The 17453-nt window shown below is 39.6% G+C and overlaps 1 protein-coding gene across 2 annotated transcripts in view; it reads right to left on the bottom strand.

Moving 5' to 3' along the window:
* LOC145352517 (regulation of nuclear pre-mRNA domain-containing protein 1A-like) overlaps positions 1–17453 on the bottom strand; it is a 60038-nt gene that overhangs the window by 21595 nt on the left and 20990 nt on the right. Inside the window, exons 5-7 of one of the 2 annotated variants that reach the window (XM_080202488.1) lie at positions 11938–12064; positions 11578–11820; positions 11412–11500 (exon numbers count right to left, since the gene is read on the bottom strand). In XM_080202488.1, the coding sequence (XP_080058614.1) occupies positions 11454–11500; positions 11578–11820; positions 11938–12064 (417 nt within the window). In that variant the 3' untranslated portion in view covers positions 11412–11453. Of the gene's footprint in view, positions 1–11411; positions 11501–11577; positions 11821–11937; positions 12065–17453 lie in introns of those variants that run through there. The other variant, XM_080202479.1, reaches the window with a different exon arrangement.

Genomic DNA, 17453 nt, shown 5'->3' with positions numbered 1-17453 from the left:
ATGGGCAATAAACAATGGTCTACCCAGTGACAGCCATAGCCCATGGAAAATGAGTTACAAAAATAGGGGGTCCAAGGAGAACGTACTCCTGCCCAAGGCCCTATGAGGCTTACCTGTCAGGTGTCCCATCCATTATGACCTCCTCCTATTAGCCAAAAAATGATGGTTGGGTGGGAAGCAGCCATTAATTAAGGGCCTTAATGCACCCATAAATGGTGGCTAGGTTAGGGGTGGGAGACAGGAAGAGTGGGTGGCAATAAAGACCCACAGAATTTTACCTGCCCACAGAGGAGCATGGAACTTTGCCCAACTTCCCTGACACTACTCTCACTAATTTGGTTTAATTGGAAAATTTGACAAGCTAGCAATGGTCCAACAATTAACCTAAAGTCTGTCCAATCACTACACATTTCTAAAAAAAATTCTTTCCGACGACTCCTCTCCTCCAACCCCGCCCACAATGTGTCATGATGGGATCAATTTAACTCAGGTAACATTGGTGCAGGCTCAAAGGTAAGTGATAAGCCCAAATGTCATCAATTTTAATGGCCATACCTTACTCAGGTTGGCCGCCTTAAAAATAATCTGGGTATTTGCTCTAACTAACAATCAATAACTGTAAAAACACAAATTAGCAGATCATCTATTCACTGCTATTTGGAGGATTGTCCTATTCACGGACTGACTGCCACATTTGCCTAACAAGCAGAAGTGACTGTAAAACACTGTGGTAAACCTAGACAATTGGAAAACTCAATATTGGCCAGGAGTTGTGCTAGTTTTGGTGGTAAAATGAATCAACATTGCAAATTCTCCCCATTTTTGATCATTAACAAGAGAATAGTAATGCCAAAAGTTAGGAAATATAAATCAGCCTGATCACCAGTATTAACGATTGTGTGGTCTTGGTAAAATAACTTAAGGGTACAACAACGTAGTGATTCTTTGCACCCGACTTTCAGTTGAAATGCTGATCAAAAACTCTGTCTATCCTGACAAGTGAACATAAAAGACGCAGTGACAACTTCAAAGAGGAGCAAGGGAGTTCTCCCCCACATGCTGGTCAATACTTTCCCATCATCAATATAGATTATCTGGTCAGTTACAATACTGTTCTCAGGATGTTCACTGTGCACCAAGTTGCTGCTTACATTTACTACATCACAACAACAACTACGCTTCAAAAGTACTTCATTGCTGTAACATGTTTTGGGACACCCTGAGGTTGTGATAGGTACTATGAGAATTCCTTATGTTACTGAAAGAGTAATCTTGAGCCTGTGACTAAACGTAGACTAAGAATTTACAGCCCTAACACAATGCATCTCCTACCAGTGGATATGGCAGCCTATTTAAATTCCCCATTTACTACAGTGGGAACATACCATCCTGCTAGGCAAGACGGGCTGTAAAATCCTGACCCTAGAAAACCCAAATTCAATCTGAGAATTTGAGTAAGTGCAAGAGCTACTAGAAATTGATGTGACCAGGAAGCTGTTCCCTGGTTGTAAAAAACAGAACTGGTTCAACAATGTCTTTTCAGGATCGTGGCCTGCCATCCATCAGTAGTCTGGCGCATGTGTGTCTCCAGTCTCTTATATAGAACGGTAGAACATAGTCTTAAAATGTTAACTCTGTTTTTCTCTCTCCTAAGATGCTGAATTTCAGGCATAGAGGTTTACAGCATGGAAACAGGCCCTTCAACCCAACTTGTCTATGCCACCCTTTTTTTAAACCACTGGGTTAGTCCCACTTGCCTGCATTTGGCCCATAACCCTCTATACCGATCTTATCCGTGTAACTGTCTAAATGCTTTTTAAAAAGTCAAAATTGTACCCACCTCTACTACTACCCATTGGCAGCTCATTCCAGACACTCATGTGAAAAAAATGCCCCTCTGGACCCTTTTGTATCTCTTCCCTCTCATGTTGAACCTGTGCCCTCTAGTTTTAGACTCCCCTACCTTTGGGAAAAGGTGTTGACTATCTAGTTTACCCAGCATTTTCTGTGTGTTTACTACAAAATGATCTGATTGGTTGTACAGTGGTTTAGGATGTCCCGAGGCCATGAAAAAACATGCAAATATAAGCCTTTCTTTGTATAATCAATCACTTTAATGGGTCTTTTTAATTGAATAAAAATGTTTAATATTAGTTATGCCTCTAGGTGGAGGTATTAGCTTTTTCTAAAATATAAATCATTTTAAAAAACATGTCTAAACAGCAATAGCTGTCATTCTAATTAGTGCTCATGTGTCCACATATAATTGCGTACAGAAAGCTATTTGGGCAGAGGCCATTCACCAGTACAATTTTCCTGTATCCAGTTTTACTTAGAGAACCAGGTCACAGAGATGAACGTCAATGAAAATGTATTTGAAAATTAAACCATTATCTTTCTGAGGCTCATCCTCAAATCTTTCCAAAAATCTATTTGGGCAAATACTGATTCACACCTTTCACTTCAATAATGATCAACTGCAGTAAAGAAAACTTGCTGGTTTTTCACTAATGCAATTTACCAGCAATCATATGCATATAGTGTGTCTGCAAATATAAGGAAGCTGATACCTCATGTTGAATGGCTCCTTCCTAGGACACAGCACCTTCTTGGCTTTGGTTGCATGCCATCTGAAGAGTCTTATTCTCAAATTTCTCTTGACTATAGGCCTATACCTGCCTTGCCTGCTTACAGCTGAACAGCTTACTAAGCTCCGCACAGGATGGATAATCCTGGTTCCCACTCAAGATTGTCCCATAATAGCCTCCTTCTACGCTGGGGAGATTCTATGCTTCTATTTTATGGATTAAGAGTCATTTATATATGTTTTCTTTTTAAAATTCATGCCACATTTTACCTTCAACATAAACAAAATCAATGGTAGGATAAAAATGTACCATTTGCGAGACACGTAGCTATTGATTTAAAGTGGGGTTTAAAAATTATAAATGGGACAGAGCACATGAATTTTGTCAGCTGACATAGCACATTATTCTAAATGCTTTGTATCTAATGAATCTACCTCCAGAGTGTCTTTATGCGTCATCCGAGGCCTCCATCTACCTTCAGCAGAAGAAACTTTGCCAGCTCCCTAATTAAAGATGCTTTCCCTACATTTCTGCACCTACATTTTCCTATTCCTCTCACCATCATTGAGATTGCCTCATATCCCACTCTACACATTTCTCCTCACTCCTCTTTCCCCTCCCCAAAAGCTTTTCCTCCCGCTTTCCTGAACTCCTACATGACTTGGTCTTTCCCCCATGTGGAGTGCAATAGCAGATTGTCTGGTACATTGAGCAGATATCATGAACCAACAGAAACAAATCAAGAACTGGAAGAATATCTGCTGATGTATTTCTCCCAGGATTGGTCCCTAAAAAAAAAGCCAAACATTGGGTTCTGATGTCCCAATGCACTTGTGGCCTCGGTCTACCCAGAGTGATGTGATCAATACATCCCCTCTTTTGCCATAAAGATTATAAACAAGATTAAGTTTTGTTAGCACTAACCCAATTTTTTTAAATACCATTGCTAAAACGTCAGATTAATACTCTGCCTTCATTACAGTGAAAATACTCTCTCCTCTCTTCCAGTATCTGCTTTCCCAATAGAATCACATTGCACAGGAGGCTATTCAACATATTGTGCCTGAGCTAATTCTTTGAATTACTGTAAAGTTTCATTTTGCTACTCTGTCTCATAGTCTTGCAACTGTTCCCCTTTCAAGTATTTATTCAATTTGTTTTGAAAGGGGTGGGTCTAGATAAGACACTCTTTCAGAAAGTTGACCCAGACTCGATGGGCTGAATAGCCTCCTTCTGCACAGGAGGGATTCTATGCTTCTATTCCATGGATTAGAAGTCATTTATACATGTTTTCTTCTTAAAACTCATGACATATTTTATCTTCAACATAAACAAAAACAATGGTAGAATAAAAAGGTACCATTTGCGAGTTGTGCAGCTATTGATTCAAAGTCGGGTTCAAAAATTATAAATGGGACACAGCACATGAATTTTATCAGCTGACATAGCACATTATTCTAAATGCTTTGTATCTAATGAATTGGCTTTGTGGGTAAATGTTGCCAATCCCACAAAAAGTAACAGAATGAATATTTAGTAATTTAGGTGGTAAGGAAATGTTGGTCAGATGATTGGGAGAATTCTGTTCTTTGAACATGGCTTGGGATTTTTTAATGTCCACTTGATAATATCTTCGTTAACTGTCGAACAGCATTAGTTTTCCTGTAACCAAGAGAAAATGCTGGAAAATCTTAGCAGGTCTGGCAGCATCTGTAAGGAAAGAAAAGAGCTGACGTTTCAAGTCCAGATGATCCTTTATCACAGCTTTGACAAAGGGTCATCTGCTCTCGAAACATCTTCTCCCTCCTTACAGTTGCTGCCAGACCTGCTGAGATTTTCCAGCATTTTCTCTTTTGGTTTCAGATTCCAGCATCCACAGTAATTTGTTTTTAATTAGTTTTCTTGTACTAGTTTCTGGTATTTGCAACATGCTTGATGTAGATTTGCCAAAAATAAATTCAGTTTTTTTAAACCACACTAAAGACTCAGGGGTGGGGTTAATACAAAATATGTCTACAATAAACAGACAAATCCGACTATTTTCCTGCTATACAACTCTGTTGCTGTAAAATAAAGTTTACGGCAAAGGTTATACATTGCAGAAAGAATGACTCATTGATTGCACCGAACAGCTGCTAAAGCAGGGCTGCTGTTATGTACTCTGTCCAAAGTATCAAATAGGGTATTTTGATAAACAAGCAGTTCCTTTCCAATTAAAATTATATTGCTTACTCAACACAAAATATTAACCAACTTGATATACAAATCAATGCACAGCCACTGCCAAAATGCTCGTTTAGTCTCGAAATAAAAATATACACGGCCACGACTGAAACATGTTCAGTCAAGCTATATATCATAAAGAAAATGTTTTAGCAAAGACATAAATGTCACTAATTAACTTACATTGTTGTTAGTGAAATGTGTACCTGCAAGGTAGAGTAGGTAGAAATGACTTATTTTCTTTAAGCACTTAGAGTGTCTGTTAGTTAAGAGCTACCAAAAAAAGCTGTTCCAAGAATTTATATTCACTTCAGAAACAAAATGGTCCCTAATGTTCATATAGAAGACAGAGTAGCAAAAGTAATTGAAGATGAACAGAAGTTAATTGGGGGCATAAGGAAGTGGCAGAGACATTAAGCAAATATTTTATGTTTGTCTTAATGGTAGAAAACCACAAAATATAAACAGAGAACCACAGGGCTAAATAGAGTGAGGAACTTAAAAGTATTTGGTGTCAATCAAAGAAAAAGATACTGGAGTAATTGATGGAACTGAAACGTAACGATGCCCTTGGTTTGTAAAAGAGGTGGCTGCAGTGATGTGGTGATTGACAGTGATGTTTCAAAATTCTGGAATGATCCCAGTGAATTGGAAGGTAGCAAAAACACAAAATATTCAAGAAAGGACAGAGAACAGGGAACTTTAACACCAGTCAGCCTAACAGTCATTTGGAAAATGCTGGCATCTGTTACTAAGGAAGCAATAAAAGGACGGTTAGAACATTGCATTATTGGGCAGAGTCAACATGGTTTAGGAATGGGGAACCATATTGAAAATCAATGCATTTTTTGAAGATATAACTTAGCAGGGTAGATAAAGGGGCACTAGCAGATGGTAAACCAAAAGAGAAAATGCTGGAAAATCTCAGCAGTTCTGGCAGCATCTGTCAGGAGAGAAATGATGCTGTCAGACTTGCAATTTCCAGCAATTTCTCTTTGGCTTCAGATTCCAGCATCCTCAGTAATTTGCTTTTAACTAGCAGATGGTACATTCGGATTTTCAGAAGGCATTTGATACAGTGCCAGGTGAATATTTTTTCCACAAAACAATGGTTCATGGGATTGGAGAACGTTGATATATTAACATGGATAGAAGATTGGTTAAAGGACAGAAAAGATAGGAGTCAAACAACACATTTTCAGGTTGGACAGGGATACAGGAAGAAATAACGAGGGCTAATGAGAACTATTCGGTGATAATGAGTGAATTTAATCTACATTTGGATTAGACACATCAGATTGGCAAAGGCAGCTTACAAGAAAAGTTCATAACAGTGTTTTCAGGACTTCTTTTTAAAAGCAGCATGTTTTACAACCAACAAGCGCGGCCTCCTAGGTAGCAGTGGTCATAACATGATAAGTCTAAGACTTGTGTTTTAAACTTGAATAACGGCAAACATGAAGGTATGAAGACATACTGGCTAAAGTGAACTGGGAAATTAGGTTAAGGAATGGATCAGTAGAGATGAAGGGGCAGACACTTGGCAATGATACATTGCAGCAAGAAAGAAAGACTTTAGGACGACACACCATATGTGACTAACTAAGGGAGTTATTATGACTAAATAAAGTTAAAGATAGCATCAAATTGAAGGAAAATGTGTAAAATTTCATGAAGATTAGTAGGTCAGAAGATTGGACAGAATATAAAACACAAAGAATTATTAAAACGGAGAATTAAGTGTACAGGGAAAGCTATCTAGCAATATAAAAAGTGTTTCTACAGGTATTTGAGGGTAACTAAAGAGAGCACTGTTGTGCTAGAAAATGAGCTGTGTTATTAATAATGGAAATAAGGACATAGTGCATAAATTGAACAGATATTTTGCATCTGTCTTCACTATAACAACACAAATAACTAGCCAGAAATAATTATAAATCAAGAGGTTAGAGGGAGGAATTAAAAGCAATCAGCATGGAAAGGGTCCTGATAAAATGAGAACTACGGCAAGTCCCCAGATCCTGAGGGACTTCATCGAAAGGTCTTAAAATAAGTGGCTGTTTTGATCATTGATGCTTTGGTTTCAATTTTCCCAAATTCCCCAGATTCTGGGGATGTTTAAACAGACTGGAAAGTAGCAAATGCTCTATTCAAGAAAGGAATAGAAGAAAGCAAGAAACTACAGGCCAGTTAGCCTAACATCTGACTTGGGGGAAATTGCTGGAATATATTAATCTCAATGCAACCCAGCAGTCAATGTGGTTTTGCACTAAAGGGAAACCAATTTGTCTAATTTATTTGAATTTTTCAAAGAGGTAACAACATGCATAAAGGAAAAACCGCAGGAGTGGTGCACTTGGATTTCCAGAAGGCATGTGACAAGGTGCCACATCAAAGATTACTACACAAAATATGAGCTCACGTAGGGGGTAACATATTAATATGGAACGAGAATTTGTTAACTAAAGAAACACAGTAAGCATAAGTGGGTCATTTTTGGGTTGGCAGGATGTACCAAACAGATTTCCCCTGGGGTCTGAACTATTTACAATCTATATCAATGACTTGGATGAAGGGACCAAATGCGTGATTGCTAAATTTTCTGATGACACCAAAATAGGTCAAACAGCAAGTTGTGAAGAAGGCATAAAGAGTCTACAAATTTGGTTAAGTGAATGGGCAACAATTTGGCAGATGTGAGAAAATGCAAACATATCCAATTTGACAAGAAGAATGGAAAAACAGCATATTATTCAAATAGAGAGAACATAGAATTATGTGTGACAGAGGAAGCGGATGTGCTGGTACATGTATTACACAATGTTAGTATGCCGGACAGCAAGTGATTTGGAAGGCAAATTGAATATTGGAATTTATGGCAAAAGGAATGAAATACAGAAGTTGGGATGTTTTCCTAGTTTTATAGGACATTGGTGAGACTACATCTGGAATACTGTACACAATTTTGGTCTCCTTATTTAAGAAAGGACATATGGCATTAAAAGAAGTCCCACTTGCCTGATGCCTGGGACAAAGGGATTAGTTTATGGGAAAAGGTTGAGCCTGTATCCAATGCAATTTAGAAGAATGAGGGGTGAATTTACTAAAACAAGATCCTGAGCGGATTTGACAGGGTGGATGCTGAAAGCATGTTTCCCCTTGTGGGAGACACTATAATTTTTTTCACAGAGGGTAAGAGTCTGGAATTCTCTTCCCAGAGCACAGTAGAGGTAGGGTTATTGAATGTTTGAAGGCTAAGCTTATTAGATTCTTGACTAACAAGGAAGTCAAAGGGTATAGAATGTTCACAGGAAAGCAGAGTTGAGGCCACAATCTGATCAACCATAGGGCAGGACTTAATGAATTTAAATCATTAACTGGTTGCAAGAACCCAGCCACGTGTCTTATGCTCCACAAGTAATGTGGAGTTGGTGCACTTGCCCCATTAGGGCAGAAATCTTCAGAAAGCTTCCAATAACTGCTGGCCAGAGGCTTGCAGCTCTCCATTACCAGAAGCACCACAGGGAATGTTGCTGTCACTGATAACACATTTGAGCCTCGAAAGCTTGTGAGAATATTATCAAATAAATAGGTTGGACTAAAACCTGGTGTTGTCAGACTTTTTACCCTGTAGATAAGCAAGTGATGGCAGGCAGGGGTTTGCGGGCAGGCGAGTCTCCAGTGAGTGGGACGAGGGAATGGGGCAAGAAGAGGTTCAGAGGAAAATGAAGGGGATGAATCTCTGAGGAGGTCCCCCTCTTCTCGATGTTGGAAATACCAGCAGTGATGTTGTCCTGAAGTGTGCATTAATTGCTCACCTAAAAGGTCTTAACTGGCATCCAAGAAATAAGGCTGCCCACAAGGCAGGAAGACAGTGGTGTAGTGCCAATGTCACTAGACTAGTAATCCATAAGACCAGCTGGGGTCTGGAGACACAGGTTCAAATCCCATCACAGCAGCTGATGGACTCCAATTACATTAATAAATCTGGAATTGAAAGCTAGTCTCAGCAATGGTGACCACAAAGCTGTCAATTGTTGCACAGCCCATCTGATTCACTGATTTCCTTTTAGGAGATCAAATCTGCCGTCCTTGCCCAGTCTGGCCCTACAGCAGTAGGACAGCCCTCTGAAATGGCTGAGTTCAGTTCAAGGGGCAATTAGCGATGAGTATCAATACAGGCTTTGCCAGTGACACCCACATTCATGAAAGAAAAAAAGCCTTTCTGCCCCAGACTTAGATCAGGTGGGGTAGAGTTAGCCACTCCACACCATCTCACTCAATCATACACCCCTTGGCTTCTGGTGGGGTATTAAATTCCACCCATTGATTATAAGATGAGTTAACTATTTTCACTGGCTGGAGAATTCAAGAACTGGGGAAAGATTTCCGGGATAAGGAATTGACCTTTATACACAGAGCAGTGACCTCTTCACGTTGAAGAATGTGCTACCCCAGAGGGCTGCGAATGTTCAGTTTTTGTATATTGCAAGTTGCGATTGATAGTTTTTTGGACTCAAAGGCAGTCATGGGATATGAGGATGAGGTGGCAAGTGGAGTTGAAATTGAGGATCAACCATAAATGTATTAAATGATGAAGCAGGCTCGAGGGGCCAAATATCCTTCTCTTCTTCCTTAGTTTATGTACATTTATTACACAAAGAATTTGGAGCTTCTTTGAATGCCAAATTACGGATAAAATGAATTCCCTCCCGCTCAAGAGTGGGTTGAATCTAGTTTTACTTGAGCTACTTAGGATTATCCATGAAATGTACCATCTAGGATTGCCTAAATAACTACACTGAATTCCAAAAAGTTAATTTGAAATCTATTATCATACCACCCTCAGCGCTCTGCACAGTTTTGGCAGCTGCTGTAATAACACATTTGGATTTTTAAAGAAAAACCCATTTATTGCATAGAATCATAGATCAGAGCAGGAAGAGGCTGTTTGGTCCTTCGAGCCTGCTCTGCCATTCATCACAATCATGGCTGATCGTCCAACTCAATAGCCTAATCCTGCTTTTCCCCCATAACCTTTGATCCCATTCGCCCCATGTGCTATATCCAGTAGCCACTTGAATACATTCAATGTTTTGGCATCAGCTACTTCCTGTGATAATGAATTCCACAGGCTCACCACTCTTTGGGTGAAGAAATGTCTCATCTCCGTCTTAAATGTCCTACCTCAAATCCTCAGACTGTGACCCCTGGTTCTAGGCTCTCCCACCATCGGGAATATCCTCCCTGCATCTAAGCTGTATAGTCCTGTTAGAATTTTAATAAGTTTCTATGAGGTTCCCCCCACCTCATCATTCATCTGAACTCCAGCAAAAACAATCCTAACTTAGTCATCCTTTCCTCATACATCAGTCCCGCCATCCAATAAATGTGCTGAGAAACTCAGAACCTGAAAAGCATGTCTGTCAAACATCAGGACTTCGGCCAGACTAGATCAATCATATCACTGGTAAAATCTGGACAACTAATCAGGCTTATTCCGAGCGAACAGAAAACAACTATAAAGCCATCTTTTAAAGTTAATATTCAGCTACAGAGCTGTGAAAACTATAATTTTCCTGGACACATGGGGGCAGTGTAACAGTGTCCAAAAGTAAAATCCAAGAGTTGCAATCCTCTTTCCAATTATTATCCTTCCTCTCGTCATTGTTGATATTCCAATAAATGGATCAATCAGTTGTCATCCTCTCGTGCCTCACCAAATGGCCATTATTCACCTGAGTCTGGATAGTGTATGGCGACAGGCTGGCTGACAGCAGAAACTGTCATAGCCGATCTCAAACTTGTCCTCACCCAGGGTCCACAGGTGCAAGAGTTGCTGGACAGCAAATTCTTTGGCCCATTCTGTCTGGCCTAGGCCCAGAGGGACCATGTCTGATTGCAGCACCCTAACCACTGCGTCAACTGGTATCAGCCAATTCAGAACTGACCAAAGACAAATCTTGGATTGTTCTTGGCCCCTGTGACTCAGAAACATCTTCAGTTATGAAAGAAGATGTTTAAGACCATCCCGTCTTTGCTGGGTGCAAATGAAAGAGACGAGATGGACAGCCCACTGTCTGAGCTGGATTCTGAAACCTAGTCCCTGACACCAAATAAAATTGAAATACAACTCACCAAGATGTTCAATCTGTTTTAAAAATAACACTGAAAAACAGGGTTACATGAAGAAATAGGGAAAAAATTGCTCTCTGGCACAAGGAAAGGAGTAGCTCAGTCAGTCCCTCAAGCTTGTTCTGCTTTTCAATCGGAGTATGGATGATCTGTATCTTAACTCTCTTCACCAGCCTTGGGTTCAAAGCCCTATACCTGGCCTAATAAAATCTTATCAAGTAGATTTTAAATTTTCAATTGATTAAATCAGCCTTATTGGAGGATCAGAACTTAGAAGAGTTGATACTTTTTTTAATGTTTAGTCTGGTGGACAAAGAAATGCTCTACTGCCTCTTTATAGAATGCACATTTCTGGAAAAAGGGCCTTGCAACTCCAAAGTCAATTTTCCTTTGGCTCCAAAGTTGCTCATTATTAACGGGGTCTGTACCTGAGCTATCCTGCTCAAAATGAGAACACAACACGTATTGTTTCTTTGTGGTTTGTTTATTTCTTTAATTGGAAGACTGTCAAGTGATTGAAGACCAGCAATGTGTGGCATATCCACGCCCACCATCTGTAACAGAAGCTATGGATAGTTAATAAAATCAACTATGGAGTGGGGAAAAAAATTAGTAATATTTAGGTACTTACCCCAGCATCCTAAAAATATGGAGTGCTTTAAAACAAAAAGGTAACAAGTGAAAAAAAAATTACGCACTTCCAGTTTACGTTCCTTCTCTGCTAGGATTTCGTTTTGACTACGGATGTAATCAGCCAGCATCCGTGCCAACTGCTTGCGATCCTCCAGTTCTGCAGCCAGTCTGCCGTTGTAGTCTGCCAAGAGCATGCAGGCCTCATCCACAGTTTTTGAAAGTCTGTCTGCGGACTCTTTGTCTAAAGTGGAACCATAAACCACATAACATCACGTTCACAGGAAATCTGTACGATTATTACTTCACTTGAAAATATCAAAGCCAGCAATTTTGTACCCTGAGTAAAATCCCCGCTTACCTGCTATTTTATCTAATAGAGAAACATCTTGAACCTCTGGCGGCAATGACGCAATCTTCTGTCGAACGGCTGCATCGCCAGATGCTGCATTTTCCAGCTCTTGCAATGACTTAATTAGATCCTCAGTCTGACACACAAAACAGAAATGATGAGATGCAGAACGGTCTTGCCTGAATCTCATATTGCCATTGAAAGTACATTGCTTTGATAAATATATATTGCACAACTGCTGAAATAAATGCAAAGAGTTGCTGATGGGGTGGAGTACTTATAGGAATCCGAAAATCACAATGCATTAGCCCCCTACAATAAGCAAGCAGTACAAAGAAAAAACATGTTCTCATTGCAAGCGTAAACAGCTGTACAAGGAACTGATGTACCATAAATTCGTTTACTGGCCAAATTCAGAGGTTGAATGGATGTGACCACTGGAGAAGTGACTGATATCTGCCAGTACTCTCAATTTTATTCCACCAATTATTTCTTTTTATACAAAAATGGCTTCTGATGGGAAAAAAGGGAAGTGCAAGAAAGGGAAAATGTTTAGAGAAAACTGCTTAGTGAAAAAACACACTATGTAGTACTTGGAACTTAAGCCAGCAAGATACTGGAATGGAACTTTTTTCTATCATTTAGTCTATGTTATTTACATCGCATTATGGGATTTGTTTAACATGAACCTTTGTAGCTTTATATTAATGCTATATAGATCGACAGTGACAGAAAATGAAATGTACATTTCTAGCCAAATCGTGAGCCTTACATCTCTATGCAATTTGACATGTCAAATTCAAACTGCTATAACAACACTAGAAAAGGGTACATAAGATCATAAGAAATAGGAGTAGGAGGAGGCCACCTAGCCCCGAGAGCCTGCCCCGCCATTCAATAAGATCATGGCTGATCTGAAAGTCGTTCAGTTCCATTTACCTGCCTGCTGCCCATAACCCTTAATTCCCTTATTGATCAGAAATCTATCTACCTGTGACTTAAACATATTCAACGAGGTAGCCTCCACCCCTTCAATGAGCAGAGAATTCCAGAGATTCACTACCCTCAGAGAAGTTGTTCCTCCTCAACTCTGTTCTAAACTGACTTCCCCTTATTTTCAGGCTGTGTCCTCTAGTTCTTCTAAGTGGAAAGAATCTCTCTGCCTCTACCCTATCTAGCCCCTTCATTATCGTATATGTCTCTATAAAATCACCCCTCAGCCTTCTAAACTCCAACGAGTACAGACCCAATCTACTTAATCTCTCCTCATAAGCTAACTTCCTCACCTCCGGTATCAACCCGATGAACCTATTGTTACCTGGGTAACAATAAGACATGTACTAATATTCCAGCCCAACACAAAAATAAGTTACTGCAAATTAACTTGCACGTTGCATTACCTTGTGCACATAATTTGTTTTGTAGACAGACATTCTAAACGGTCTTACATTAATGTACTTTTTTTGATATCATTGATTAAGCAGTTAACATCTATCAAAATGCGATATCTGCCAAAAACAGGGTCAATTAGTTTAAAAACAAATCTTTTTGATCACACAGAAAACAAAAAATATACCTTAACTATAATATGCATTATTTTCTCTCAGAGCTGGGGGAGGGGGGCGAGGACGCCAACAATTTTCACTTTGAGGACAGCAAAGAGAGAAAGCATTTTATACAGTTTTCAAAGACAGTGCACAGTTATAGAAAGGCCTGCTATGAAGAGAATGATGGATACTTGACAGTATTTGCAGAACAACACAAATAACTGTACAGGGAATAACTCAAGTGATGACTATAAATTGCTGCATTTTTATATTAACAGCAGTGTGGTTTGACATTTGAACCACAGGTTTGATTATAGCTAGAGATTTCTTTCAAAGTTGATCCAGTGGCTTTGTTCAGTTTCGGGCACATTATAGGCCACTAACAAAGCAGAATCTGATTCTCTTGCTACTCCATTTCATAATGATGAAATACAGCTCAACAAAGGACAGTATAAAACAGTACATTTTCAGTCAAGAAATAGCTTGCAGTAGTACATGACTAGGAAATTCTGTGGCCAGTACATGTATTTAGATTTAACAGTTCAATGTACCTTTTGAGGTGCCTGCTAACTATTAAGGTTTGGCTAGTGAGAAAGCCATTGAAAGAATTTCACCTCAAATTTATTAATTGTCAAAATAAAAAACATTCAATAAAGGGTCCCAGACAAATTAAGGGATAAAAACAATTCAAAGCCATTTCCCAAAAAGACTTTCCGCCAGGAATTGTGTAGCAATGTGCCAACTCTAATACTAACGCTGTTTTGTTTTGAATTGGTAACTGGTAGATAAATTGTCGATATTATATGCCCTTTTACTTCAAAGAAGTTTATTTGTCTCTGAGGAAGATAAATGCAAAGGAAGTTCTGGTTCAGTACAATAGACAAATAAATCAAAAATATTCAGCCCAAATAAAAAGCTTCTTGAAATCTGAAATTCAGGGTGATGTAATAAATGGAGGTTTAAAATTCAGACCATTGCAAACTCCTCGGACCACATTTAGCATCAGGAATGTGAGTATTAATAGGATGGAAGTTGGTAGTGTCGCAGAGTTCTATGTTTGTGATAGGTCTATTCACACTCTCTCATGGGGGCCATATTCTTGCCACGAATCACATGGATCTGTATGCAGCACAGCATGTAGCACAATGGTTAATCCATGATTATGCACATGCCCGACACAAACTCTCTTTGTGAATATAATCAGTTCTACCAATATTGATTCAGGTCAAGTCTCATTAGGTAAAGCCCGACTGAGCTTTTCTTCCCCTTTCTGCTGATATATGTTTCCACAGGCACCAGTCTTAACCGCGGTGTGGATATCATCAAAAGTCAACTGTGGAGGTCACTTACAGCAAGTCCAACCCTGCTCCTCCACTTTTATGACACACCATGGACACCTTCCAAAAAATGTTACTTGGGCAGCACTGAAGAGAAAGGTGGTTTGTTGAGAACCTTCCTTCTCCCTAGACCAGGGTGACCAGTCCAATTGCAGCATTCAACTTTCTGCTCTGGCTGAGGTGGACAAACTTAGCACTAAAATTCAATCCAGGAACATGCTGTCCCCATCTAATTTTAGAAAAATGCTCTTAATGTAGCAAATTTATCATTGGTCAACTACTCAAGGCTGCTTGTTACAATTTTTTTTTAAATAATGTAATAGTTCTTAAATAGTTGTGCAACCATTAATTACAATGTCATGACTTCTATACCAAAAATAAATGAGTCTCAGCTTGAGAAATATCTCATCATGCACAAATTCAAGCCCTTCAGCACTGCAGAGGACTGATTTTTAATAGCAAATACCAACAGCTAGTTTAGATACAGACCAACTCATTTCACACTAAAGCTAGATGGTGGCTTGTTCTTGGGGATTCCTGTTAGTGACATGATTGGGACATGCCTGCTTCAGTGACTCATTCATAAAATGGGAGATATTCTAAGCTTCCAGCATTGTTTTCTCAATAATATTGATATGGCAGCTGGAATTTCACTGCCCCATCCACCTCAGGAATTGGAGCGGGTGAGGGGTGGACCATGTGAAGGTCCATTGACATCTGACGGGATTTTACAGTTGAGACGAGCAAGGCAGTACAATCCTGCCCAGTAAGTCAATTCTTCAAGGGATACGCAATGCATAAAGTCATAGCTGTCTAGCTGTCATTCATTGCTTTCCTTTCAGTCAAACTTCTCTACATCATTTCTCTCCTTTAGCACATGCTCCTTGCTGTATTACAATCCTATAGCTCCCTGTCGCAACTTAAAACTTGACCCAATGGATTACTATTCGATAAGATTCTTCAGCAGCGGCTATCAGAGCTGAGCCTGATCTTGCCTTAGCCCAGAATTCTCAAGTAAGGCATTGCAGGCTTCCTGCTCAATCGGATACTGTTGGATAATAAGGAACACAATGCATGGCAGCTCTTTGGGTAGCATTGCTGCCTCATAGCGCCAGGGATCTAGGTTCAATTCCCAGCTTGGATCACTGTGTGCACGCATGTGCTTCCCAAGTTGGTGTGGGTTTCCTTTGGGTGCTCCGGTTTCCTCCCACAGTCCGAAAGATGTGCTGGTTAGGTGATTGGCCATGCTAAATTCTCTCAGTGTATCCCAACAGGTGCCGGAGTGTGACAACTAGAGGATTTTCATGGTGACTTCATTGCAGTGTTAATGTAAGCTACTTGTGACACTAATAAATAAACTAAAAAAAAAGTATTGCAAAAGCATAAACACTTAATCCTTCCACAGGAAAACAAGGGTGAATAATACAGCCTGACAGGGGTGGCGGTGGTGTAACGGTCTTGTCAGTAGAGGAGTAATCCAGAGAGCCACGTTCAAATTCTGCCATGGGTAATGGTAAAATTCGAATTCAATAAAAAATCTGGAACTAGAAGAAAAGTCTAATGATGTCCATCAGGAAAGAAATCTGCTGTCCTTGCCTGACTGCAGATCCTCTAAGTGGCTGAGTAAGGTCCTTGTTCAAGGGTAATTAGGATTGGGTAATAAATGCTAGCGTCCCATAAAAGAATGAAAAATAAAACTTGACAATTCCATCTATAAATCAGTGCTTACTGCACTTGCACTTTTATTTTATATCTGCCTTAGTGCTCTTAGTGATGTACCATTTTTAGAAACCAAATTTTACTGCTTTTCCTTAAAAAGTTCAATTTTTTAAAACAAAAAAAATGTTAGTTTTGCTTTGGCGTTCTTGCTCGTGAAATAGACAGGCAAACAATCAAATCCATCTGCGGCCAAGACATCTTCAATATTCCTCGCACATTTCAAGTTTCAAGCATGCGTAAGAAATACTTGACACAGAAATGCAGCTGCCAATTGAAACCTCAAAGCTATAGATGATCAAGTTACACCAATAGTTCTATTAGGTATCGGGCCAATGTACTACAATTTGGACACAGAATTTCCGAGTAATGACCTACAAATTATTTTGAGACAAACCTGCAATCATATCACCACAACTGGCAAACATTTCCCACAAAGCAGTCATCCTGCAACACAGCAAACAGAAACACGAAAGGATGGCATCCACTGCAGGACAACTATACTCAGGGACCAAAAGAGAAAATGCTGGAAAGTCACAACAGATCTAGCAGCATCTGTAAGGAGAGAAAAGAGCTGCCGTTGCTTTATCGAAGCTTTGACAAAGGGTCACCTAGACTCAAAATGTCAGTTCTTTTCTCTCCTTACAGATGCTGCCAGACATGCTGAGTTTTTCCAGCATTTTCCCTTTTGGTTTCAGATTCCAGCATCCACAGTAATTTGCTTTTTATCAACCATACTTATTCATGTTCCATTCTGGTCTGGTTATTGACGGATTATTTCAATTTAAGTCAGTTGCAACCAACCTGCAGCAAGCGATTTCATTCATGTATTCTGACCGTAAGCATTCAGTTGAAGCTCCGGTACTGGATTTTTTGACAGGTTTTTTTAATGCAATAATCGTTTTGTTAAATATCTTGGCATTAC

This window comes from Carcharhinus amblyrhynchos, chromosome 2, assembly GCF_965287045.1.
Source record: "Carcharhinus amblyrhynchos chromosome 2, sCarAmb.v2.hapA, whole genome shotgun sequence".
NCBI classification, from domain to species: Eukaryota; Metazoa; Chordata; class Chondrichthyes; order Carcharhiniformes; family Carcharhinidae; genus Carcharhinus; species Carcharhinus amblyrhynchos.
Note: the sequence above shows the minus strand (reverse complement) of the source record. Positions and strands in the feature narration are given on the sequence as shown.